This window comes from Dipodomys spectabilis, unplaced genomic scaffold (genome assembly GCF_019054845.1).
Source record: "Dipodomys spectabilis isolate Male_0828 unplaced genomic scaffold, ASM1905484v1 ptg000002l, whole genome shotgun sequence".
NCBI lineage: Eukaryota > Metazoa > Chordata > Mammalia > Rodentia > Heteromyidae > Dipodomys > Dipodomys spectabilis.
In genome coordinates this window covers 46631123-46659072 of record NW_024870679.1, presented here as the reverse complement: position 1 = coordinate 46659072, position 27950 = coordinate 46631123, and the positions used below count along the sequence as shown (strand labels likewise).

At 45.0% G+C, this 27950-nt stretch overlaps 1 protein-coding gene across 1 annotated transcript in view; it reads right to left on the bottom strand.

Moving 5' to 3' along the window:
* The window catches only part of Macf1 (microtubule actin crosslinking factor 1), a 364069-nt gene extending 344750 nt beyond the window's left edge, over positions 1-19319 (bottom strand). Inside the window, exon 1 of the mRNA XM_042674998.1 lies at positions 19163-19319. Within this exon, the coding sequence (XP_042530932.1) occupies positions 19163-19256 (94 nt within the window). The 5' untranslated portion in view covers positions 19257-19319. The remainder of the gene's footprint in view (positions 1-19162) is intronic.
* Between the last annotated feature and the right edge of the window lie 8631 nt (positions 19320-27950).

Genomic DNA, 27950 nt, shown 5'->3' with positions numbered 1-27950 from the left:
AGTATCATCTCATAATCTAATGTCATTACCATTAGGGTCAGTGGTATTTCTCCTGCTATTATCTAAATCAGGTTTCAGCATTCCTAACACAAAAAGCTGAAACTTTAAGTGCTCCCAAATTTAAACCTCTCTGATCATCAATATGCTGCCACAAGTGAAAATTCTTCATTTGACCTCACATAACAGATTTCAGCCCAAATACATAGGTGCACTTAAAACGTATATGGAGGCTGGGCGCCAGTGGCTCACGTCTGTAATCCTAGCTACCCAGGAGGCTGAGATCTGAGGATAAAGGTTCAAAGCCAGCCCTGGCAGGAAAGTCCATGAGACTCTTATCTCCAAAAAAAAATGACTAAAAAACCGGAAGTGGCGCTGTGGCTCAAGTGGTAGAGGGCTAGCCTTGAGTTGAAGAACTCAGGGACAGAGTCTTGGCCCAGAGTTCAAGCCCCATGATTGGCTAATAATAGTAATAATAATAATAATAATAAAGTCTTTAAAAATAAAAACTGCATAAAACAAATTTCAAGCTATGTATTAAGGTATATATAAGATAAAATTAATTGGGAGTTCAGACTTGGGTCTCAAAATATCTCATTATGCATATCTAAATAGTCCAAAATCTGAAAAAAAAAAAATCTGAAATCTGAAACACTTCTGAGCCAAGCCACTGGCTCAAGCCTGTAATCCTAGCTACTCTGGAGGCTGAGATCTGAGGACTGCGGTTCAAACCAGCCGGGACAGGAATGTCCATGAGACTCTTATCTCTAATAAATTACTGAGAAAAAGCGGGACAAAGTACTGTGGCTAAAGTGGTAGAGCTCTAGCATTAAGCAAAGGGTTTAGGGACAATACCCAGACCCAGAGTTCAAACCTCAGGGCCAGCAAAATATATATATATAAATAAAACACTTCTGGTCCCAGATATTTAGGAAAAAGCTCTTATCGTGCAATATATTCTCATTTTAGACATGGTACCATGCAGTATAAAATATTTATTGCAAATCTATGTGTGTAGCATTCATTCACCAAACATTTCCCCTACACTTATACATGCTAGACACTGTACTAGGCAAGACTACAGAGGAGAAAGGAGATAACCACATACCAACCAAACCACAATATCCTGTGATATGGTTATCGGAAGAATACTTAACCTACAGGGAAGAAAGAAACTAACTACAGGGAAGACAAGGTCAGAAAAAACTTTCTAACAATATAGTGTTTGAACTGTGCTTGACAGTGTCCACGAATCTGCTGACAGGTTAGGTTTACAGGTAAAACAGGAATTATAAGCAGAGGAAAAAGCTTGAACAAGGAAAGCCACAGAGACATTCTCCAGCCTGGCATGTTAAGGAAGATGAACATAGCATCATACTGATCAAGAGAAGAAAAAAAAAGAAAGAAAAAGGAAGCATAGGTTATAGAAGCAGGCAGAGACCAGGCACTGGTGGCTCATGCCTATAATCCTAGCTACTCAAAAAGACAGATCACAATTCAAAGCCAGCCTGGGCAGGAAAGTCGATGAAACTCTTATCTCCAATTAACCCCAGAAAACTGGAAGTGGTGCTGTGCCTCAAAGTTATAGAGTGCTAGCCTTGAGCAAAAGAGTACAAAAATAGTGCCCAGGCTCTAAGTTCAAGCCCCACAATCGACCCCCCCCCAAAAAAAAAGTAGGCAGAGTTAAAGCATCACTTTTTTTTTTTTGTTTATTTCATACTTGAAGTTTATTCTTTAGGCAATGAGGCAAATACTACAGGCAAAATCCCACTGAAAGATGTGTGTTGTGTATGTATGTGTACATATGCATGTGCATATCTGTGTGTATGCGTGAGCGCACACGCATTGCTTCTGGGGCTTGAACTCAGGGCCTGGGCACTGTCCTTAAGCTTTTCTGCTCAAGGCTAGCACTCTACCACTTGAGCCACAGCTTTACTTTCAGCTTTTTTTGGTGCTTAATTGGAGGTAAGAGTCTCACAGGCTTTCCTGCCTAGGCTGGTCTCAAACTGCTATCCTCAGATCTCAGCCTCCTGACTAGGATTACAGGTGTGAACCATTGGCTTCCAGCCTCACTGAGGGATTTTGAAGCAGGGGATAGACATAGTTAATTTTGTACTCTGGAAAGTATTTTTCTGGTAGAAATGATGAAGAAAGTCTGATGGAAAATAAAGAGTGAACTCAAACCAGTTAAAACCACTTACAGGGCAGTTCAAGTAAGAAATAATAAGGCTCTGGACTTACATATTACCAGTGAAGCTGGAGAGATGATAGATGGAGAGAGACATGGGAGATGGAATCTACAGGACTTGGTGAAAGACTGGCTGCTTGTGCAGGCTACAAGACAGGCTGCAGGTCAGGGTGGACACATGAATGGATTTGGCTCAGACCACTAGATGAACAAGGCATGCTTTCATTGAAACAGGGAATATGGGACAAAAGGCAGATCTGGGAACCAGGAGAAGGGCAATAATGTTAATTTCAGACATAACAAGTTTGCAATGTCTGTGGTACAACCACATGAAAAAACCCATTATGAAAAGTGCTGGAAGTTATCAGAAATTCCAGAAATGTTACAACTATCACTATTTACAAAATGGTTTAATTCATTTAGTGTATCATATGCATCTCATTTGACACAATGTAGACCTTCAAAGAGACCACACAAATTGGAATTATAGACACACATGAACAGTAAACACAAAGAATTAAATAATAGGGCTAGGAATATGGCTTAGTGGTCAAGTGCTTGCTTACTAGCATGCCATGCCTGAAGCCCTGGGTTCAATTCCTCAGTACCACATAAACAGAAAAAGGCAGAAGTCCCGGGCACAGGCTCATGCCTATAATCCTAGCTAACCAGGAGGCTGAGATCTGATTGTGATTCAAAGCCACCGGGCAGGAAATTCCATGAGACTCTTATCTCCAATAAATCACTCAGAAAACCAGAAGTGGCCCTGTGGCTCAAGGGACAGCATTCAGGCCCAAAGTTCAAGCCCCATGACTGACAAAAAAAAAAGGCAGAAGTGCTGCTGTGGCTCAAATGGTAGAGTACTAGCCTTTAGCAAAAAAAGCTCAGAGACAGTGCCCAGGCCCTGAGTTCAAGTCCCAGGACTGGCAAAAAACTAAAATTAACAAAACAAAGCCAATGCTGTAAGGTAGCTTTGCCTTTTGATGAATCACAAGAAAAACCCTTGTTATATACTTAAAGACCATAATCAAGTCACTGTTTGCCTTTCCATCTCTAGAACTTTTTATTTAGCTTTCCATATCACCAGAAGCCTATTTTTTGGAGATCCGTACATCTTTACAAGTCAAAAACTAGGATGTAATCAAGAAGAGAAAGACACAAGAATGCTAGAGTTTGGGTTCTGCTTTTAACAAAGGTAGACAAAAGGCAGTAGCTAAGGACAACAAACAAATATTTTCAGCCTCTGTTAGGCCCCTTAGCTCAGCCGCACATCTATCTTCACTTACTAACATAGCGTCTATGCTACCGCTACACCAGATCTGTTTCTTATCCCTTCCTTCACAATGGAATGTTCATGCCATGGCCTGGACCAATCCCTCTACCACTTTACCCTTTACAAGGAAGCACACATAATATCGAAGAAAGGAAGCCTGAATGATGGGAACTTTGTGCTCGCTTTGTCTCTCCTGCAGAAAAACTAGAGGGAAATTCAAGCCCTTGACATTTCAATGTTACACAAATATTGTTATTATACAATAATAATACTAATTAAAAACAACCAATCCTCTGAGAGCATCACTTGTCTGGTCCCCGTTTTCTATTTGAGCAACTAACCAGCAAAGACTGGAACAGATCCTTCATTCTTGCCTTAGAGAAGTGGCTACAGCTGGAATGAGCCAGCTTCTTTAACCAACAAAGGTCCCATGCTTAGGCGGAGGTAGGCTTGGCTGCTGCTCAGTTGGTGATATCTGTGGGCACACAAGTGTTTGCAATAGGTCTAGGATAAAAGTCCTCATATTACAAAGATCATTGTACCAAAGGAGCCACGTGTTCCAGGTGCTGTCCCTGCTGGAAACTAGAGCCTACCTCTCCACCCACAAGTCACTACAGAATGAGGGCCCCACTGGGATCCTGTCCTGGCTATATGGAAATATCACATGGTGAATAGGTCCTGCAAGACAAAATCAGAAAGAATCTTCAAGAGTAACTGCCTAGCACCAAAGAGCAATGGGTAGCAGCATCCTGCCATCCTAGCTCGAACAAAAGATTCTTTTTTTTTTGGTCCAGTCGTGGGGCCTGAACTCTGGGCCTGGGCACTGTCCCTCAGCTCTTCAGCTCAAGGCTAGCGCTCTACCACTTGAGCCACAGTGCCACTTCCAGCTTTTTTCTTTTTGCTTATGTGTTGCTGAGGAATCGAACCCAGGGCCTCATGCATCCAAGGCAAGTGCTCTACCACTGAGCCACCTTCCCAGCCCCTTGAACAAAAGATTCTTTTCTAGTCTTCATGTCTTATACCAAATCTCTTTTTAGTATACTTTCTACAGTGAACATAAATAAATAAGAAGTAACCATCCATCATTTATTTAACCACTTAATGTGTTCTTTATTGTCTTCTGTCATCTATAATGTCTGCTGTATGCTGTAAACTCCTCAAAGGCAGACAGAAAGTTATAAATTTTACCTATTCAGTGTTATATACTACACTGTATTATAAATCTATTGATAAAGACTTTTTTTTTTTTTTTGTAGGTCCTGGAGCTTGAACTCAGTTGCCAGGGAGCTGTCCTTGAGCCTCTTTGTGCTCAAGACTAGCACTGTATCTCTGGAGTTATAGTGTCACTTCTGACTTTTTCTGAGTAGTTTATTGGAGATAAGAGTCTCACCCACTTTCCTGGACTGGGAAGGTGGCTCAGTGGTAGAGTGCTTGCCTTGCATGCATGAGGCCCTGGGTTCGATTCCTCAGCACCACATAAGCAGAAAAAACCGCAAGTGGTGCTGTGGCTCAAGTGGTAGAGCGCTAGCCTTGAGCTGAAGAGCTAAAGGACAGTGCCCAGGCCCAGAGTTCAAACCCCACAACCAAAAATAAATAAATAAATAAAGTCTCACCCACTTTCCAGCCTGGGCTTCAAACTGCAATTCTCAGACTGCAGCCTTTGGAGTGGCTAGAATTGATTACAGGCATGAGCTACCAGCTAATAAAGACATGTTTGCTGATGCTAGAGAGTATCTACAAATGCAAAGTAGCAGCTCCCCCACTCCAACCATCCACATCAATAAGTGAAACCAGAGCCAGGGGATACACAGGTAAAACACACACACACACACACACACACACACACACACACACACACACACACACACACACACACACACACACACACACACACACACACAGAAGAAAAAAAAGGTACAAGATAAAACAAGATCAAAGATAATCTAAATTAGTGAAGATACTACCTACCACACCCATTAGTGACTCACAACAAATTTATCAGATACGAGTCCAAATTTATAAAACAAGAATCAGGAAACAATCTACACTCTGGGGACAGGCCAATTAACAACAAAAGGATGCAGGATACACCAAATAGGGTTAAGACAAGTCAATTCTGAACTGGGCCTCAAATATTAGGAAATATCCTCTACAGTGGACTAAAGGTGAAAAAAAATAGGGGACAAAGGGAACTTAATACTCTTTTAAGATATAAAGGTCAGATAAACTCTGAAGGACACTGTCACCATCTGAAAGGTAGTGATTATACTGAACCTGCTAAGGTAAGGCAGAGAGGGCTCTGAGTCATGAGCACAAATCCATCACATTTGCTGCCACAGTCTGCCAACATAAACAAGAAAGAGGCTCTATCTTCCACAATAGCCCCTCTGTCTGCTCTTGCAAAGAACCCGGGTCTTCACAAGCCGGGTCCAAAGAGAATAGGGGTATTCTAATCCTATAATCTTCATGGAAAGTAAAGCCCACAAGTGTTTCTAAACCCAACTATCATGGAAGAGTAGCCTGTGGGCATTTTGTGGAACCTAGGCCTGAAATTCACTCTCAAATAAAAAAGACCACAGATAAGAAAGAGATTCTTTCTCTGTCAAGAGTCTAAGTGCTCTGGTCAGGAGCTGAGATTGTACTCAGTGCTATAGCATGTGCGGCCCTGGTTTTGATCCCTAACAGTGAAGAGAGAAAGGACGAAGGATGTTCCTGTCCATATAAGTCAAATTAAATTAACAAATACATAATTAGTTTCTGCCCAGAACTTGCTAAAACCATATGTGGTTTCTTCCCTAAAGGAGCATACAATTTTGCTAGGACTAAAAAGTTAGAAGCCAGCTAAAGAATCATACAAACTATGGATTATCTAGAGATGTTATATTTTTAGGAAAACTTCAAGGGCCTCTTACTCTTTTTTTCTTGGTGCCAGTATTAGAGTTTGAACTCAGGGCATGGGTCCCTTAGCTTTTTTCATTCAAGTCTGACACTCTTAAGCCACAAGAGCCACAGCTCCACTTCCAGCTTTTTACTGGTTAATTGAAGGTAAGAGTCTCATGGACTTTTTTGCTTAGGCTGGCTTCAAACCTGGATCCTTATATCTTAACCTCCTAAGAAGCCAGGATTATAGTTGTGAACCACTAGCACCTGGCCCCTTTGTTACTCTTTTATTAAACTTATACTAGAAAACTGTTCTTAGGGGGCTGGGAAGGTAGCTCACTGGAAGAGCACTTGCCTTACATGCATGAGGCCCTGGGTTGGATTCCTCAGCACCACATAAGCAAAAAGAAAAAAGCTGGAAGTGGCACTGTGACTCAAATGGTAGAGCCTTGAGCTGAAGAGCTGAGGGACAGCGCCCAGGCCCAGAGTTCAGGCCCCACGCCCGGACCCAAAAAGAAAAAAAAAAAAGGAAGAAAACTGTTCTTAGATCAGTTCACCTGTCTCCCTTAATATCTTCACATAGGTTGTTGAGTCCTTTGGTTCTAAAGAGAAGGAACACGAACACACACACACACACACACACACACACACACACACACACACACACACACACACACACACACACACACACACACACACACACACACACACACACACACACACACACACACACCCATTCTCTCTCCTGACTCTCAGCAGATGACTTAAGCTCCTATTTCAGAGAGAATAAGAGCATCAGGAAAAATTCTCAAGTTCTTATACCTCTAACAGACTGACTCATTTTTTGCCTTCTTCTTCCCTCTGGTCTTTCTCAAAGTCATGTATCTTTTGCCTCTGATACTATGCTCCATGTAGTATCCTTTCTTTGAATTTTATTACATCTCATCTCTACTAGCTCTTTCCTAACACCACTTAAATATATCACTAAGTTACAATTATCACAACTCCTTCCACCCTACATCTGCCTCTCTATAAGACCTTCTTCCTCTCTCTCTGTTCACCCAAAGTCTAGTTTTCTAAGCTCATTGACTCTGCTTCTGCACTTCCCACAACTTTCCTCCAACAAAAGTGAAAAAGCTAAAGTGACCTCTATTTGGACACCTAAAATCCACATCTAGCTTGACCTCAGCATATTCTGACATAGTGAGACACACCTTCCACACCACACCTTTCTCCTAGAAAGTCATGTTGTTCCTGCTCCTCCAACCTCTCTGGCCTCTCCTTCTCCCTTGGCCTCCCAAGGACTCCCTTACTCAGCTCCTGAAGTCACCTTCTCCTTGAAGATTCCCAAAGTTGTTTTTTTTTTTTTTTGGGTCCAGTTGTGGGGCCTAAACTCTGGGCCCGAGCGCTATCCCTCAGCTCTTCAGTTCAAGGCTAGCACTCTACCACTTGAGCCACAACGCCACTTCCGGCTTTTTGCTTTTTGCTTATGTGGTGCTCAGGAATCGAACCCAGGGCCTCAGGCTTGCAAGATAAGCGCTCTACCACTGAGCCCCCTTCCCAGACCGAAGATTCCCAAAGTTTTATATTCAACTTCTCTTCCTATACCCACTCCATAAGTAATCTTCCTCACCATTGTGGCTTTGATTCAATAAGCTGACTTCTGCCTCCTTCAACAATGCTCATGAGCTCCACACTCTAAAGCACCTGTCACCAATGTCAGGACTTCCCAAGCATCCCTTGAAACCTCAATACAACCTAATTGAACTGGAAGTTTCTGCACTCTTGTGGCTGCCATTCCTCTGCAAATAACCTTCCTCCCATGGTCCCTATTTTAGTTCATGACACCACCCACCCATAGACAACCAAAGCAGAACCTGCAAGTCATCCTAGGTTCTTCCCTCTCCCCATCATACATCTCACAGCCAGCTAGTCACCAAAAAGTCTCACTTGCCACCTTTCTACTTTCACAGCCTTTAAACACCTTTTACACTCATCACTCCCTTCCTCAATTACTGTGTCTCTTATCCGTCCTGTCACTATTCTTGACCACCCACTTCATACTGCTGCCAGAGAGAAAGTATTTCTAAAATGTAAATCTAACCATAGTCATCCTTGCCTAAAAGTCTTTTTTTTTTGGGGGGGGGGCCCAGTGTGGTCGTGGGGGGCCTGAACTCTGGGCCTGGGCACTGTCCCTCAGCTCTTCAGCTCAAGGCTAGCGCTCTACCACTTGAGCCACAGCACCACTTCCAGCTTTTTTCTTTTTGTTTATGTGGTGCTAAGTACTCTGTGGGCGTATTCATTACTATAACTGACTAAAAAGCACAGCCAAAGAAAATCATTTCCTGGCTGGGAAGGTGGCTCAGAGGTAGAGTGCTTGCCTTAAATGCATGAGGCCCTGGGTTCGATTCCTTAGCACCACATAAGAAGAAAAAATCAAAGTGGCGCTGTGGCTCAAGTGGTAGAGTACTAGCCTTGAGCTGAGAAGATCAGAGACAGCACCCAGGCCCAGAGTTCAGACCCCATGACCAACTGAAAAATAAATAAATAAATAATTTTTTTTAAAAAAAGAAAAGAAAATCATTTCCTTTTTTTTTTGGGGGGGGGGTCCGTCGTGGGGCCTGAACTCTAGACCTGGGCGCTGTCCCTCAGCTCTTCAGCTCAAGGCTAGCACTCTACCACTGCAGCCACAGCGCCACTTCCGGCTTTTTTCTTTTTGCTTATGTGGTGCTGAGGAATGGAACCCAGGGCCTCAGGCATGCCAGGCAAGTGCTCTACCACTGAGCCACCTTCCCAGCCCGAGAAAATCATTTCCTATGTGTCTCAATCCAACATGTTCCTGTCAGTTGAAAACCCTCTGAACTAAGGGGGGGAAAAACCCATATATAAAGGAATCATATTTACCTTCCCTGAACAACAATCACTAGAGAAACGTACAGCACAGCTGGCAAAGCCAGCTCATAAAAAAGATGATTACTGACCAATTAATTAACTAGTCTTAGGCGACTAGCCAAATCATCCCTGATGACTGACACATGTTCATGCAGAAGAAAGCAATTTTGAGTACAGAATGCACATGCCTGTGCTAAGAGCACATATTTACACTGTAATACAATTTTACATAACTAGAACAAACAGTTCTCAGACCCCAAACTGGGCACAAAGGGCCTGTCCTTGAATTCTCTGTTCTCTCCCAGCACATCTATCTTTTGGTCTACCTTCCTCTCCACCCCAACTATACACACACATAAATAGTATATAAAACTCTATATACTCTTCTGATTTGTTATAATGAAGCATATTACGTTTATAAAAGAAAAAGTTCAATATATCTGAAAACATTTCTCTTGAAAGGAAATTCCCTGTTAATCAAAGGAATACACAAGAGATGTAAAAATCCCCTACCCAGCCAGGCATGGTGGTACATGCCTGTAATGCAGCACTGGAAAGTTTGGGGCAGCAGGACAAGTACAAGGCCAGTGAATCTGAGGGCAGCCTTGACTACATAGTCTCTACCTCAAAAAATTAAGTAATTAAGTAAGTAAGTCCCAAGCTGGATCTTGCAGGTTCATGCCTATAATACTAGCTACTTCAGAGACAGATAATAGAAGGATCACAGGCAAAAGGCCCAGGCAAAAAGTTACCAACAAACAAGCTAGGAGTGGTGGTTCACATTTATAATCTTAACTCCTAGGAGGCTAGCCTAGACAAAAAAATGTAAGATCCTGTATTCCATCCCCTGTACTGCCATTTTTTTTTTTGTCTCTATACTTCTTCTATACTGGAATAGCATTGTGTCATAAAAGAACCACTTTGAACAGGTGTGAAACAACAAACTGTTAAGTTAAATATTGAGAGAGATGAGAGAAGGAAAGCATTTAACTACAGAAAGGCCACATGTGTTAGCTTTAATACTAAATAATAAAATAATGATAAAGGGAAAGGCATTTCAGAAGATATAAAGGCAGGCACAGAATCAGGAATGAGAAGTAGGGTAAGTATGCTAAGGCCAGTCCAGATGGAGTAAAGCGATCATAGTGGGGACAGCTGGGTACCAGGACAAGTCAAATCCTTCAAAGCTAAAGACAAAAGAATCAGAATTCCATTATAAATCAGTCCAGAAACTAAAAGTTTGGAATAAACATTCCAACATACTATCAGCCAAGCCAAGAGGGCAGAAATGGCTCTTCTTGGCCAGGAAATCAGTCAGAATCTACACAACAGAAGTGTCAACTTCAATCAAACCATGAGAGAAGGCAGGCATGATAGAGTACACCTGTAACCCTAGTACTTGGGAAGCTGAGGCAAGGTGATTATGACTTTACAGGCCAGCCTGGCTACACAGGAGATCCTATCTCAAAAAAAAGGAGGGGGGGGGGAGGGAAGGAGGGGAGGAGGAAGGGGGAGGAGGAAGAGGAGGAGGAGGAAGAGGAGGAGGAGGAAGAGGAGGAGGAGGAAGAGGAGCAAGAAGAAGGAAGAGGAAGGGCTAGGAAGGTGGCTCGGAGGTAGAGTGCTTGTCTTGCATGCATGAGGCCCTGGGTTTGATTCCTCAGCACCACATAAGCAGAAAAAGCTGGAAGTGGTGCTGTGGCTCAAGTGGTAAAGTGCTAGCCTTGAGCTGAAGAACTAAGGGACAGCGCCCAGGCCCAGAGTTCAGGCCCCACAACTGACAAAAAAAAAAAAAGAAGAAAAGAAAGGGAAGGTAGGGGCTCCAAGGTAAAACACTTTCATGGTTTTCCAGGAGGCCCTAGGTTCAATCCCCAGCACCCTCTTAACACCCTCTCATCAAAAAAATAAAGAAAAGAAAGGAAAAGAAACTTAATATCAATAATCAAGCTCACTGTATATAATAAATTATGAGAAGCTGAAAGGGCCAGGACTTATTCTGGGATGTTTCTATCCCCAGATACATACTCTAAAGTATTCTTCCCAACAAGATCTCTAAATCCTGGAAACTACCAGGATAATAGGCCTCAGTTGATCCATTTCCCAGGCTTGTATTACATCACTTGCCAAGCAAGCCCAAGACAAGGCAGTAGCTCTGAAAGGAGTTAGTACATGCACACATTTTATTATTTCAGCAGCATGATGTGGCCAAAGCTTGTGATTTCCCAGCAGATGGACTTGACTCACTTTCTGAATTAACAGTGTCCATGTCCAGAAGTAGCAATTACTCCATTGTTCTATCTAGAAAGAATCCACTCCAACTCTAGGACTTTGTTCTAAAAGGAACGTCAAAACTGAGTCTACATTTAACCAATAAGTTTCCCCAGAGCATTAATACTTAAACAACCCCCAAATTCTCAGGCTGTTTTTCCCAACCACTATGTTAACAAAATCTTATCACTTTACACTACATTTCTGTTATACAAAATTTTTGAAAATTTACATACCATGAAACTGTATAAGAAAAAGAAGAAAAGTCTTTATAGGGGCTGGGAAGGTGGCTCAGTGGTAGAGTGCTTGCCTTGCATGCATGAGGCCCTGGGTTCGAGTCCTCAGCACCACATAAGCAAAAAGAAAAAAGCCAGAAGTGGCGCTGTGGCTCAAGTGGTAGGGTGCTAGCCTTGAGCTTAAGAGCTGAGGGACAGCGCCCAGGCCCAGAGTTCAGGCCCCATGACCGGACCCAAAAAAAAAAAAGTCTTTATAGTTCAGAGATATACAAATGTAAGGCACTTCAAGAGTGTGTCTGTACTTCTGAAACTAAAGCTTAACCATATTACTAACAATTACATTCTAATGACATTTTCAGAAATTATTTCACTTAATTCACATCAATGCTCTGATTGTAAAACGTCCTTCTATGATACAATGTGGAACCTTCATCAAGAAGTCTGAAATATTGTAAATAAACAAAAAATTTTAATCTATAGGCCTACATTCACTTATCTATATCAGAAAGCTCAAATAAGATAATGAACATGAAACAGCTATGTAAAATATAAAGTATTGAGCTTGACAAGAAATGTACTCATTGCCTTACTCATGTAACTGTAACTCCTCTGAACATCATCTTTACAATAAAATTAAAATAGGGGCTGGGAAGGTGGCTCAGTGGCAGAGCGCTTGCCTTGCAATGCATGAGGCCCTGGGTTCGATTCCCCAGCCCCACAAAAGCAAAAATAAAAAAGCCGGAAGTGGCGCTGTGGCTCAAGTGGTAGAGCGCTAGCCTTGAGCTGAAGAGCTGAGGGACAGCGCCCAGGCCCAGAGTTCAGGCCCCACAACTGGACCCAAAATAAATAAATAAATAAAAATAAAATTAAAATATATATATATAAAGTATTAAATATAAAACATGTATGTATGAAATGTTCTCAACAATAATAGCCTAATACCTATCAACAGTTTGTTTACTTCTGACTCTCCAAAAGTTAGTATTATAGTCCCTACTTTTTATTAAGTAGTTGTACAAAGAGGCTTCGATTCTGTTAAGTCAGGTTATTAGTACAGTGCATCTTGATCAATGTCACCCATTTCCCCCTCCCATCTCTACTCTGAAGTTACAGAGTTTAATTTTTTTTTGGGGGGGTCGGTCGGTCGTGGGGCTTGAACTCTAGGACTAGGAGCTGTCCCTGAGCTCTTCAGCTCAAGGCGAGCACTCTACCACTAGAGCCACAGGGCCAATTCTGGTCTTTTCTGTTTATGTGGTGCTGAGGAATCGAACCCAAGGCCTCATGCATGCAAGGCAAGCACTCTATCACTGAGCCATCTTCCCAACCCCAACCGCGTTCAATTTTTATATCATTTACATTGAATATAATGACTGCAATTGCTCACTCTTCCTCTCCTCCATTGGTATCCTTCTCACCCTTTTTCTTCTTGCTAGTACCACGGTCTGAACCCAGGGTTTCCAGCTTCATTGTGCTTGCTCAGATGGCACTCTAGCACTTAAGCTACACCACCAGCCTGGCTTTTGCTGGTTATTTGGGAGATGGAGTTTCAAGGACTCTTCTACCTGAACTGGCTTCTAACCTCCATCCTCTGGATGTCAGCCTCCTGAATAACTAGGATTACAGGTGTAAGCTCCAGTATTTGTCTCATCATTCTTTTGTGTATGTGTGTGTGTGTGTGTGTGTATGTGTGTATATATATGTGTGTGTGTGTGTTTGTGTGTGTATATATATATATATATATATATAAATATATATATGTACTTATCCTGGGGACTTGAATTCAGGGACCAGGTACTATACCTGAGCTTTTTTGCTCAAGACTACTACTCTACCACCTGAGCCATAGCTTCATTTCTGGCTTTTTCGGTAGTTAATTGGAGATAAGAGTTTCATAGACTTTTTGCCTGGGCTAGTTTCAAACCTTGATCCTTGATCCTTAAATCTTAGGTTCCTAAATAGCTAGGATTATAGGCATCAGCCACCAGGCTCCAGAATCATCCTCCTTTTTTTTTTTTTTTTTGCTGGTTGTGGAGCCTGAACTCTGAGCCTGGGTGCTATCCCTCAGCTCTTTCAGCTCAATGCTAGCGCTCTACCACTAGAGCCACAGCACCACTTCCAGCTTTTTCTGCTTTATGTGGTGCTGAGGAATTGAACCCAAGGCCTCATGCATGCAAGACAAGCACTCTACCACTGAGCCACCTTCCCAGCCCCATCCCTACACTTTAATAGATTAAAAAAAAAAAAAAGACCAGAGAGGTTAAGCAACCTTCCTTTCCCCCCCACCCTAGTACTAAGAGTCTGAATTCACGGACTTGTATATAAGAATGCTACCACCTGAGCTACACCAAACTTGTACTTCTGCCTGAGGCTAGCCTGTGACTGTGATCCTCCTACCTCAGCCTTCTGCATAGCTAGGATTACTAGCTTGTTTTCTGAGAGGTCTCAGTAACTTTTTTGCCTGGGCTGTCTCTAACCTTGATCCTTTCACCTCTACCTACCAGGCAGCTGAAATTACAGGTCTGTACCACCATACCAAGCTTAAGTTAAGCAACCTTCCTAAGGACCAAGATTGGAACCCAAGATTGAAGAAATCTGAAGTTTTGCTTTAGTAGCAAAGTGGGGAGAAAAGGAATTGCTGGTACTAGGGTTTGTTTTGTTTTGTCTTCTTTTTTTTTGTCGGTCATGGGGCTTAAACTCTGGTCCTGAGCGCTGTCCCTCAGCTCTTCAGCTGAAGGCCAGCACTCTACCACTTAAGCTACAGCACCACTTCCAGTTTTCTGGTGGTTTATTGGAGATAAGAGTTTCACGGACTTTCTGCCCGGGCTGGCTTTGAACCGCGATTCTCAGATCTCAGCCTCCTGAGTAGCTAGGATTACAGGTGTGAGCCACCGGCGCCAGGCTTGGTACTAGGGTTAACTCAAGACCTGGACACTATCCACTTCTGGATTTTTGCTGGTTAATTGGAGATAAGGGTCTCCTGGACTTTCCTGCCTGGGCTGGCCTCAAACCATGATCCTCAGATCTCAGCTCCTGAACAGGTAGTTCTATAGGCATGAGTCACCAGTGCCCAGCTTTAGTAACCTTTTTATTTTCATCAAACTGCCTAGTTAGTTGTATAAATTAATATATAGACCATACATTACAAAATCTTGGTGCACTGTTTTGTAAGTTCTTTCCTTTGGTATTATAAACATTGGTTCTAACTAGTTTTACATATTCATAGCATCTACCAAGGATCCTGAAAGGTTGGTTCTGTGTGTGTGTATGTGTGTGCACACTGGTACTGGAGCTTAAACTCAGGGCCTAGATGCTGCCTCTTAGCTTTTTCACTTGAGGCTGACACTCTACCACTTGAGTCACAGATCCACTTCTGGCTTTCTGGTAGTTCATTGGAGATAAGAGCCTCATGGACTTTCCTGCCCCATCTAGTGTTGAACTGAGATCCTCAGATCCCAGCCTTTTGAGTAGAGATGATTACAGATGTGAGCCATAGGATCGGGCTCAAACCCTGAAGTTTATAAGCAGAGAATCAACATTACCAATGATGAAATGTGAATGCTCTCTGGCATGTTAAGATTCTTTAACCACCAAAGTTTTGTGAAAACACAAAACTTAATTCTGTCTAAACCAATATATATATATTACCTTTCTGCTTAACCAAACACCATGGGCCCAGACCAGGTTTGTTTTTAAACCTCTTCTCCAAAAACTAAACTATAGCCCCATGTGGCCTCCTTCTTCTGTAGTGTCTCTGTGTTATAAGAGGAAGCAGCTCCTAGTTCCGCCTCTCATTTCTTTTTAGTTTTCTTTGGTGTATATAAGAACACCAAAGAGGAAACCCAGAGACAAAACTTTACCATCACTTAGATGAAATATTCCTTAAAACAATGCATCTTTCATTTTCATATTTAGTTAACAACCTTCTGATTAGTAAGCACATTGGTACATGAAGAAAGTGCCCAGGCAGCAATGTGAGTATCCACCAGAGCATAGGATTCCATCATTAATAAAACTGGCATTCTAGGGGCTGAGAAGGTGGCTCAGTGGTAGAGCGCTTGCCTTGTATGCCTGAGGCCCTGGGTTCGATTCCTCAGCACCACATCAGCAAAAAGAAAAAAGCCGGAAGTGATGCTGTGGTTCAAGTGGTAGGGCGCTAGCCTTGAGCTGAAGAGCTGAGGGACAGCGCTCAGGCCCAAAGTTCAGGCCCCACGACCGGACCAAAAAAAAAAACAACTGGCATTCTAGTTGCTTTTTCTCAAGCTTCAATGACTCCCCTGCCCCTATGGAGTGAAGTCACAGAAGATTCTTTACAAGCAGGATCTTAACTTCATTACAGCATCAGGCTCTCCCACCAAAACTCTTTATCACATCCAACTACTTATCTCCCTTAAACCTACTGCATTGCTGTTTATGCCCTGTGTCTTCCCCCTACACCCCATTCTCTCTGGCTAAATCCTGTTCATCCCTAAAAGCTCTCGTGTCACCTCTTTGTCAAATCTCCCAAGGGGGCTGCAGGTATAGCTCAGTGGTAAACTTATTAAATCTGCAGGAGCTCAATCCCCAGAACTGAAAGAAGAAAAAAAAAAAAAAAGGAAGAAAGGGAAAAGAGAAAATAATTCAACAACAACAACAACAACAAAAACCTAAGCCACACATAGTGATGCATACCTGTAACCCCAGTACAGGGGAGGAAGGAATGAGGAAGATCTTGAGTGTGAGGCCAGCCTGAGCTACATAGCAAGAACCCATCTCAAAAGAAAAATTTTAAGCCTCTCAATGAACCCCACAGAGATATTCTTCGCTCCTCTTCTATAATAGTTTATACATATCTACTATTCGCATATATCTTTCTTTTGCTAGATGTGAATACCAAAAACAGGAACCAGATCTCATCTGTAATTCTAGCATCTTCAGTGCCTAACACTATGTCATGACCAATAAAGAGTTAATCATAGATGAAGGATTCACCTTGGTTCTCTTGATTGTTGCCCACCCTGAAATGTTAGGGTCCCCAATTATCATATAATGCCTCCTGTTTACTGGCCAGCTAGCTGAAAGAGCCTTTGGGAGTATTTAGGAAATGAGGGCGAGCATTTATGTCCATGCTGAATCATCTCATCCTGCCAAGACCATGCTCACTACCAATACAGAAGGAAACAGTTGCCAAGTACAGCTTTAGAAAACCCATGCCTGACAACCATCCTTAATGCAGCTGCAATATCCACAGCTCTGCTCTCTTTCACAGGATGAATTCACTAGTTCTCCTCTCACCTTGCCCCTCCCAGGGGCAGCTTATCCAGCTGAAAACCAGAGCACTTCTGTGTATGAAACCCTACTTTTTGTAGAATGGAGTGATAGAGAACCAAACAATCTGGAGGCCACCCAATCATTAATTAATATCTATATATATGAATCCTCATTAATATCTACCCCCCCATCTCTCTCTCTCTGAAACTAATTCTTGGCATTATCCTCACAAACTCCCTCCCCTAGTCACTCTATAGATTACAGCATACTCCCAGGCTTAGGCAAACAGTTCTCCAATTAAGGCAGTAAGAGGATTTCAAAGTCGGGGGGGAAAATGCAGGGATTCTATACAGCAAAGTAACAAAGGCGCTCTGACTTCCCGGTGAGACTGGTGCAGTGAGGGAAGAGGCTGGGCTGCCCCTAACAGAAAGCACACTGTACAACCCCCTCATACAGCTCAAGCTCATTTACTTCAGCCAACCATTCCTCACTCATTCCTTCCCTCCCACAAAGGATCTGTATCTGGAAGCAATCAAATTCCTATACACCTGATCAAACTCAAGAGAAAGCCAAAGTGAGTGAGACCCCTAAAAGGACAGAGGAACACCAGCAGCTTCTCTGGGAACAAGCCCTACTTCCCCTTTTTTCCCCTGGTCTCAACTGGTAGAAGTCCAACTTCCTTTCAGCTGGGGACCACCACAATCTGATTCAGAGAAGTTCTGAGATTCTTTCACCTATTTTCGTTTTAATTTTTGCTGGTTTTTAAGCTAGTCATGGCCAGGGACAGCCCCAATGCCTCCCTCTTCTTAAAGCCAGTAAAGGAAACTTAATGGAACCATTCACTGAGCAGCACTTTTTCAATGAAGTTCAACAGCACAATCTAACCTCTTTGTGCTCTGAAATGAACCACATTTCTTAAAAAGAAAGACTACAGGGGGTTGACAGAAAACTTGCTGCAGGCAGGAAAATCTGGACAGCTTACAGGAGCTGGTGCACAAGGGAACAAACCAGAAGCCCTAGCAGATCCATTTTAACATTTCATCTATTTTTTTTTTCCTGCTGCATTTCCCAAGCCACTAATGCCACAAGAAAAGAAAAGGGAAGGGGGGGAAAAAGATGTTTTACAGCTTCTTCATTAGTTTCCCTTCACTGGGTAGGTGTCGTAACCAAATAAGCTGGACTCGGTCATAGGGCTGAAGTTTGCTGTCCTTAAGAAAAGAAACGCAAGACTAGTCACAAGGGCCAGAGCTAAATAAAATAGGAGAAAAGTGCTACCTATGGAGTTTCCTGGAAAATCTCCACCCCAGTGGTAAGCACAACTAGACTGCCGCCCAGAGCAAAAATCCGGAACAGAAGGCTGAAGATCAAAGGGGGAGGGGTGTTCCCAAGACCTGTCTCTACCCTTGATTTGCACTCCAGGGCACCTACAGCAGTTTAGGGGCAGGCAGCCCGCAAGCCCTCCGGTCTGTCAAACTTTCTCTGCCTACACCCATGGATCCGATTAGGCATTAACTCGCACAACTGCTTCTCAAGACCGCCTCCAGGGGCTGAAATCCGAGCTCCGAGACCAATCACGATTTCTGAGGGACAGAAAGAAATAGACCCCGGCCCTGATGAGGCACAGACCTCCAGGATGGTGGCGCTGGGGGGGGGGGGGGGGGGAGGAGAGTGGACACGGGGTGAGGATGAAAGGGAAGGATTGCTCCACACACACACACACACACACAGACCCCTGCACACTCGACCCCCACGACTTCACGTTTTGCACGCGAGTCCTTGGAGACAAAAGCGGGCGGGTGAAGGACCCGGGGCGGGCAGGCAGGGGGGTCCTGGCCTGGACAAGACCCCAGAACGGGTGGCTGGCCCTCGCGCCCAACTCCTCCTCCGTCCCCGCAGCACTGGGGCTCTCCCCGGCCAGCCCGGCGTCTCGCCTGCTTCCAGCCGGAGCCAGTTAATAAATAGGGCGATCGGCAGGCGCCGACCGCCGTGGGAAGCCGATTTCCCAGGTCGGGTCGGTAAATAAAAGCGGCTCCGAGACGGGACGCGGGGTGGGGCGCGACCCCGCCAGCCGCCTCACCGGCCCACCTGCCGCCCGCCGAGCCGGGCTCGGGCAGCTCGAGCAGCTCAGGCCGCCGCGCCCGCCCGCGGGCCTCGGGCTCCGGCCGGTTCCTGGCCCGGCCTTACCTTTGTAGCGCTCCAGCACATCCTCGTACGCCTGCACGAACTCCTTCTCCTGGCTGCGGTTGGCCGGCTGCTGACCCGGCACGTAGCCGGCCATGGCCGCCCGCGCCGCGCTCGCCGCCCCGGGCCCCGGGGGGGCGCCGGTTCCAGGCCCGCGCGCTGAGGCTGAGGAGGCTGAGGAGGCGGCGGCGGCGGCGGCGGCGGCAGCGGCCCCAGCCTCGGCCTTTGTGAGGAGGCGGCGGCGGCGGCGCCCTGGCTCTCGCTGGCTCTGGCTCTCAGCTCCCTCCCGACCCGGCTCCGCTCCTCGCCTCAGCCCGCTCGCGCTCCGCCGGTCCCGGCCGGCGTTTCCGCCTCCCCACCCCTCGGCTCCGCTCCTCCCTCAGCCCGCCCCGGCGCGGCGGCGGCGGCTCCTCCTGTCAGGAGCGCCAGGCCCGGCCGCTTCCCCGCCCCTCGGCCCGCCGCCTCCGCCGCCTTCGCCGCCCCGCGAGCCCCTCGGCCCCCCGGCTGGGCCCCGCAGGGGTGTCCCCGCGGGCTGCCGACCACCGCCCGGCCCTGGGCCCGGGAGAACGGGAAGCCGTCCCCGGCGCGAGGCTCGCCGGTAGGAGGCCCCCCGCGCCTCGGGATGAAAGGCTGGGAGGGCCGGAGGGGCCGGGAGACGCGGCCCGGTGGGCGGCAGCCACCCCGGCTGAGCTGACCTCCACCCCGAGCCGGGACAAAGGCGGAGAGCCCCCTCTGGTTGGGGAAGAGCCGCGCAGGGCCCGGGCGGCTGCTGGAGAAGAAGCCGGAGAAACCCTAGGGAAGAGGCGAACCGGGAGAGCCCGAGGATGCCTGGCCTCCCCAGGGCCACAGCTAGAGCCGGGACAAGGACAAGGACAAGCAGGAGTTGGGTGCAAGATCCAGCCAGGGCTGCAGTATGAAGCCGAAGGGAATTCCACAAAGAATACCAGAACAAAGGGTCGTCCACCAACAGCAGAAAGTGAACCCAAAGCTGTGGGGACAGACCCCTAACCAGGAAGGAAACTGGGCCAGAGAGCAGAGCCTGGAAATGACAACTGAGAGAGAAATGAAAACAGGATTCTGACTGTCCCGTGGGGCCAATAAGTGAGACAGGAGGGCATAAATCTAGAGGGGATAGAACCAACAGGATCACTAAACTGTGACAGCCATCTGAACAGACTGACTTAGATCAAAGGAGAGAAATATGGGAACCTGAGACTGAACCAGGACTGTTAGGAAACAAAGAAAGGATTCTGGAGCTTAACTGGTCAGGGCAGAAAGAAGGAAGCCAATTATTCTCCATCGCCAGGGAAAGGAAAGAATGAAGAAAGAAAACTGGTAATATGGCCAGGGATATTTTTTTGGGGGGTGGGAGGGGAAATTCCCAGCTTCATCTGATCCTTCATTCACTTGGATGGCAATATTCACAGACTGCTGAGATCAAAAGCAGTGAATGAAGAAGTGAGACACATGTAGGTGATGTTGTTAGCCTATATTTGGCCTAGTCAGCCACTGTATTCCCATGTTAACTTGGTTTTTTTCAGGGGATGGGGAAGTGGTTGTGACTAGAAGTTAAGAGTGGCTAATTTCACTTGGGCACATGATCAAGTGGGGGAAAAAAATTTCCTGTAACACTGAGCAGCCAAAATTGGGATTTGGGCTCATTCTCAACATTTTGAAGGAGGAGCTCCTCCCCACCCCCACCCCCCCACAGCAGAGATTGTATCTTAGTACTTAGTGACTACTGCCAAATATTTGGTCAGTCAATGCTCAGCACATTAATAACAAGAAAAACAAATGAGGCTTTTCATTAATAGGCTCAGTAATAGGTTTCCACATCACACCACAATCAGAAATTGGGTGAGCAAGTCATTAATCATATCTCCGCTCATCAAGTTTTGCTGAGACTGCCCAACTTCTAGATGTAGACATCATGCAGGGTGAACCTGAAAGAGGACAGGGAAGATCCTTGGACAAATGTTCATTTCTTTCTCATTTAATCCTCTGTGGTTGGTGTGTTGGGGGAGGGGGGGGGGCGCAATTCTAGTTCCCAGTTTGGCAGCTGTAAATGAGCTCAGTCTAGGAAGAGAAAGGAAGGGCTGGGAAGGTGGCTCAGTGGGAGAGTGCTTGCCTATCATGCATGAGGCCCTGGGTTCAATTCCTCAGCACCACATAAGCAGAAAAAGCTGGAAGTGGCACTAAGGCTGAAGTGGTAGAGAGCTTGCCATGAGCTGAAGAGTTGAGGGACAGGGCCCAGGCCCAGAGTTCAGGCCCCACAACCAACCAAAAAAAAAAGAAAGATGAAAAGAAAGAAAGTAAATAGAGTGCCAGGCATGGTGGTGTACACCTTTGAAATCCCAGCTTCTTGGAGTTATAAGTAAGAAAATTGAAGTCTCAGGCCCACCTACAGGGAAACAACAACAACATGAAACCCCACTTGGAAGAAAACAACTAAAACAAAATAAGGACTGGAGGTATGACTCAAGACTCAAGTAGAAGAGAACTTCTCTAGCAAACAAGGCTCTGAATTCAAAACTCAGTACCAAAAAAAAGGGGGGGGAGAAGGGGGAGTGAGATAAGTTTGAGGTACATTTTTTAAGCAAATAAAAGGTCTTCTTTTTAGCAGAGAATTCAGGATGGGAAGTTGGTGATTGATGGCTCAAGCACATTTTTTGTAAACAGAGAACACAGAATGCTAATTCTGAGGCTCTTGATCAGTGATGAGTCACTGCATTTCCCTAGATTATTTTATACCAGTAGGACTAAGAAGGCCCAGACACAAATACACAAACGCACAACATACACACGCCTCCACCCTCATCCCCTATAGACATCTGCTGCCTCATTTTGACTGCAGCCAATAGAAAAACTCCTATTCTCCTCTTGGGGCTGCTACAAGCATTAGTATGTAAGCAGGTTCTTCAAGAACCTGCCAAAGCTGAGGAAGTAGCAGAAATAAGAAAGAATTGAGTCTACTCTGTGACTACAGCTGTGTTGAAAACCTGGAGAAGTGGAAGAAGGCAAAGGGATTGAGATTCCTATTGATAAATATAGTAAAGCCAGGAGTAATGGTGCATATCTTTAATCCCAGCACTCAAGAAGCTGAGGCAAGAGACTCGAGTTCAAAGTCAGCCCGGACTACATAGTGAGACACACTTGTCTCAATAAGTAAAGTAATAAAGTAATCAAGGAAGAAAAGTTCTGGTTTGGGTTGTGGCTAGGATGCCTCTCAGAATCTTAATAACAATTGCACTTAAATAGCCCATGAAAATTAAGAGCTAAGTATTTTTCTAATAAGTGGAAAGGGGGAAGTCTACATGTTTGGCTGACGTTCCTGTTTTATGCAGAGAAAATTTTATGAGCCTAGAGGAACAAAGCTTCTGCTTGGAGCAGGAATAGGAAGAAGTAGGAAGCCCACAAGGGTAAGTTTTGTTTTATCTTGTTTTTCAAGAAGAGTCTAAATTTATAGCCAGACCACACAACTGGGAAGCTCTGAGGCTTTCTTCTTTTGGCCTATGATTTTCCTTTGCTCCTGATGGGTGAGGCTGAAGTTGCAGTTTTGAGACAGCAATGGAAGAAACAAGAAGTGGCATGTACTCAGGAGGACATCTAGTGGTAGAGTATGGTAACACAAGGAAATAAAGCCCTTGGACTCCCCTTGCAGTTCAATGTCCCTTTCTCCTTAAAGCCTGCCACTGCTTCAGTTCCTCAACTGTGCTGTCTCATCTCAGGGCTCCTCCTGCTTTTCTCCCAGGCTATAACCCTTTGCCTCTCTCCTTCCTTGGCCTAACTCACTTTCCACTCATGGAAACTCCTGCAGGGAACCTTTCCTTGGTTCCTTGGGTCTTCCTGCATCCCTCCATAATATCCATTGTATTTGAAGTTATGGTTCAGTGTCCTTCATCCATCTTTGAGGGGTGGACAAGCTCTTGCTATGTAGCCAACGGATAGTTCTCCCATTTTAGTCTTCCAAGTGCTAGGATTATAGGTATACACCACTGACACCAGACTCGACCTTCATCATTTCTAAAACCTTAGCTCTGTAAGGCCCAGAGCTCGCTCTTATCTTTCTCGCCTTATCTTTCTCTTATCGCCTTTCTCACCAAGAGACCCTCAAGACATGGCAAAGAACCTAGCATGTACAGGGGACTCATTAAATATTTGCTTAACATGTTTAGTAAGGGCTGGGAAGGTGGCTCAGTGGTAGAGTGCTTGCCTTGCATGCATGAGGCCCTAGGTTCAATTCCTCAGCACCACATAAGAAGAAAAAGCTGGAAGTGGTGCTGTGGTTCTAGTGGTAGAGCTCTAGCCTTAAGCTGAAGAGCTGAGGGACAGCGCCCAGGCCCAGAGTTCAAGCCCCATAATCAAAAAAAAAATAGTGAACCAGATGATCCCAATGTATTTATAGTTGTCTGTGGCTTTTAACTGGACTAGAGTATTTCAAAAGATAGTATGGGTTGGGGATAATATAGTTATCGAATGAATTCTTAGTATGTACAAAGCCTAGATTTAATCCCTGTCATGCATGCATGAGAGCACACTACATGTGTGTGCGTGCGCGCGCGCACACACACACACACACACGCACGTGCGCGTGTACACACACACACACAGTAAGATTTGTAACTCACCGCACCCCTTATCTAAACCTAGCATTCAAAGTCCTCCATATTTTGATGTCTACTTTCCTTTTCAGGCTGAATCCACCATGATGCCCTCATGGAAAACATCTTTCCCTATAATTAAACCCCAAGTCTTAACTTGAAAGGTCCACCCCTTCTAACTCCATCTCTTGAAGTTCTATTCAAAAGTTCACCAAAACAACATAAAGTTATTTTTATTTCATTTTATGTGCCTGTCCTGGGTCTTGAACTCAGCATGGGTACTGTCCCTGAGATTTTTTTTTCCCCCAAGACTAGTACTCTACCACTTGAATCTATACGTCTCCACTACAAGGGTTTTTGGGGTTTTTTTCTTTTTGCTTGGGGGGGGGGTCAGTTGTGGGGATTGAACTCAGGACCTGGGCACTGTCCCTGAGCTTTTGTGCTCAAGGCTTGTGCTCTATCACTTTGAGTCACAGCTCCTTTTCCAGTTTTCTGGTAGTTAATTGGAGATAAGAGTCTCATGGACTTGGCTTCCCTGGCTGGATTCAAACCACAATCCTCAGAGCTCAGCCTCCTGAGTAGCTAGGATTAGAAGCATGAGCCACCAGCACCTGGCAACATGAAGTTATTTTTAATCAACTCAAAAAAGGTTCTCAAAATCCCAACTATACTTTCTTTCCTCTGTTTATGGGGCTCCAGCACTGTGTACTGTGGCTGTCTGCATGGCTGTCTCCTTAACCTCACTGTTCATCAGTGCTTTGAGAGCAGATTCACCTATTTCTTCATCAGAGAGCCTAACTAGATGATCAATGATCAATAAATATTTGTTTCCTTGGCACTGCAGATAGATAGATAGATAGATAGATAGATAGATAGATAGATAGATAGATAGATAGATAGATAGATAATATGCACAGGTAATGCCCCTGAAGCTTGGAGAGTGGGGGTAGGAAGCTGGATCTGTGATACAGGATAATTGAGAATCCAAGTCAATGCCATTTCCTGTGCAAATAGAAGAAAGAAGAGTGCAAAATAATTCCTCCTGCTAGTGCTCCTCCCCAACCTTCAGGAGGCTTGCTCCCAGAACTTTTCCCACTTGGCTCATGCTGTACTATTTTTCATGTGCTAATTGAGGTTTTATAAATAAACTTTTGCTAGTACGGTGTGTGTGTGTGTGTGTGTGTGCACACGCACACATACACATGTGTGTTTCCTCCATTCCTCCTTGCATGTGTAGGCTCTCTTGTGTCTTTTACATTCCCCACAGTAGCTAGTGTCAAACACTGAAAAGGCTGCTTAGCCTTATTTTTAGCCTCTACTTGGGGAACGAATAATTGCCTAATTCCAGTTTTGACAGTCCTGCCTCCAGGCCCAGCTCCTCCAGCTTCTTTTTTTGTTGTTTGTTTGTTTTCTGGTCAGTCATGGGACCTGAACTCTGAGCCTGGATGCTGTCGCTCAGATCTTCAGCTGAAGGCTAGTACTCTTACCACTTGAGCGTCAGCCCCACTTCCAGCCTTTTCTGCTTATGTGGTGCTGAGGAATCAAACCCAGGGCCTCATGCATGCAAGGCAAGCGCTCTACCACTAAGCCACCTTCCCAGTCTCTCCTCCAGCTTCTTGAACATAAGCTTTGGCTAATTCTAGCCAAAGTTCCCTTTTGCCTAGCTCCTGGAAACCCTTTCTAAACTTTGCCCCAAGTTCCCAAACCCACTCTGGGGTAGAAAACTTTGCCAGCTCTCATGCTGCCCCCTTCTGTTTGGAAAGTGTAACATCTCTAATTTAAGAAGCCTAGATGGGGTGCCAGCCACCAAGGAAGACAAAATCCCTGCCACTAGGCAGCCTGTCGCTATAGCAACCCTCAAAATGGTTACCCAGCCATCTGGGTAACCATAGTAACTGGCCAAGTCTCATCATCTCCCTTCTCTGGCATGTCAGAGCTAAAACCAGAGAATCCCCTGTCCTTTCTAGGGAAAATGAGCACAGAGTAGACTCTTGATAGGCAACTGTCCCACATGCCCCAGAGCTGGCACAGGGGAGATAATGGGTGTGAAGACTCTGTGAACCTCGAAGTACAGCACAGATCTTAGCTGTTATCATGCTAACTGTGCCTTGTAATGGAGAGGCAATTGGTTGCTCTAGGCAGAACAAAAGCCATGCCCAATTTGAGCCTTTACTGGCTAGGGATCTCAAGCAGGGTACAGAACTCTCCAGGTATCATCTGCCTCCTAAGGTTGTTTTGATAATTGGGTCTAATACAACATGTAAAAAGCTAAGCACAAAGCCTGCATTTGGAATGGAATAATCAGTAATAGTTAGAGAAAAGATAGTATTGGTCTCTCTACGTCTCACAGGCTCTTTGTATGGGAATACAATTCCTATTTTCCTTCTTGAGGAAATCAAGTTAAGCTGGTCATTGGTGGCTTGCACCTGTAATCGTAGCTGCCCAGGAGGCTGAGATCTGATGATCACAGTTGAAAGCCAGCCAGAGCATAAAAATCTATAAGGCTCTTATCTCCAATTAACTACCAGAAAACTGGAAGTGGAGCTGTGACTCAAAGTGGTAGTGTTAGCCTTGAGCAAAATAGCTCAAGGACAGTGCCCAGGCCATGAGGAGTTCAAGCCCTATGAATCACACACACACACACACACACACACACACACACACACACACACACACACACACACACACACACACACAATCAGGTTAACATGCCCATCATTTAACTACACTTAATCTCTCTTCCTACTCTGAGGCAGAAGATCTCATCCTGTATGGGACCACTGAGGTTCCCACTAAATAGTGCACAGGCAATTTATATTTTGGAGGGAATGGGTAAACTCCCTGCTATTTACCTTTGAAGATTCCCTCCACTCAAAACATCTTTCCTGCCAACATAGCCTTGGCCTCTAAAGGGACAGAGACAAGCAGACTGGAATTAGGCACAAAATCCCTGAGGCCCCAAGAACCCTAAAAGGTGGTGACTACTGTTCTCAGTGAGATCACAGTCACCAGCTTCACAGCAGGCCTGGGACATAGATCCTTCTCAGTGATTTCAATGTCTTTAACTTTGAAAAGTCTTAACTTCAGATTCTTGAGACTGAATCTTTAAAATCTACTTCCTTGAGATATTGTCCCCAGTCATATTAGCGAGTCCTAATTCAATCCCAGGGTCCATGAGCTAGAAGTGTCATAGGTGAAACAAACCAACACCATCATGAAAACTCAGCTTCCAGTCACAGAACAAGTATGCTGTAAATTTTGCTCTATGTTTCTGGGAGCAGAGCATAAGCTTCAGCTAAAAGGATCAGAGGACTGGCTGAGCTGAAGCTCAGCACTGGAGTTAGAATCCCTCAAGAAGCTTCTAGGCAATGGGTCAAGTGACACTGGCTCTAGTCTTTTTGTTTTTTGGGTTTTTTTTGTCAGTCATGGGGCTTGAACTCAGGGCCTGGGTACTGTCCTTCAGCTCTTCAGCTCAAGGCTAGCACTCTACCACTTGAGCCACAGAGCCACTTCCAGCTTTTTCTGTTTATGTGGTTCTGAGAAATCGAACCCAGGGACTCATGCATGTGAGGCAAGCACTTTACCACTGAGCCACCTTCCCAGCCCCTAGCTCCAGTCTTTAAATGAGAACTCTGAATCAGACAAACTAATATATCTGCTACTAAGGAAAGGGCAGTGTTAAAACATGAGGCAGGACTGGAGGCATGGTCAGTAGTAGAGTACCTGCTTAGAGAGCCTGCTTTGAGGCCCTGAGTTCAAACCCCAGTTCCCTTCCCCCAAAAAAAACACACATTTTTTTTAAAAAATGAGGCAGGAACTAGTTGTGATGGTACATGCCTGTAATCCCAACACCTCTGAGACAGACTGAGAGGCAGGAGGATCACAGTTCAGAGGATAACTGCATAGCAGACTGCACAGCAAACATAGGGCCAGGCATCTTACTCCCACAATCTCATTTAATCCATCTAGCAATACTACTCTATTTTAACAACAAGAAAGGCTCAATGAAGTTAGTAACTTTTCAGGGTCCCAACTAGCAAGTGATGTAACCTAGGCTACATAGTAAGACCCTCTCTTAAAACAAGAAATGAAGACGAAGAAAGAAGAAAGAAAAAGAGGAGGAGGAGGAGAAGGAGAAGGAGGAAGAGAAGGAGGAGCAGGAGGAGGAGGAGGAGGAGCAGGAGGAGGAA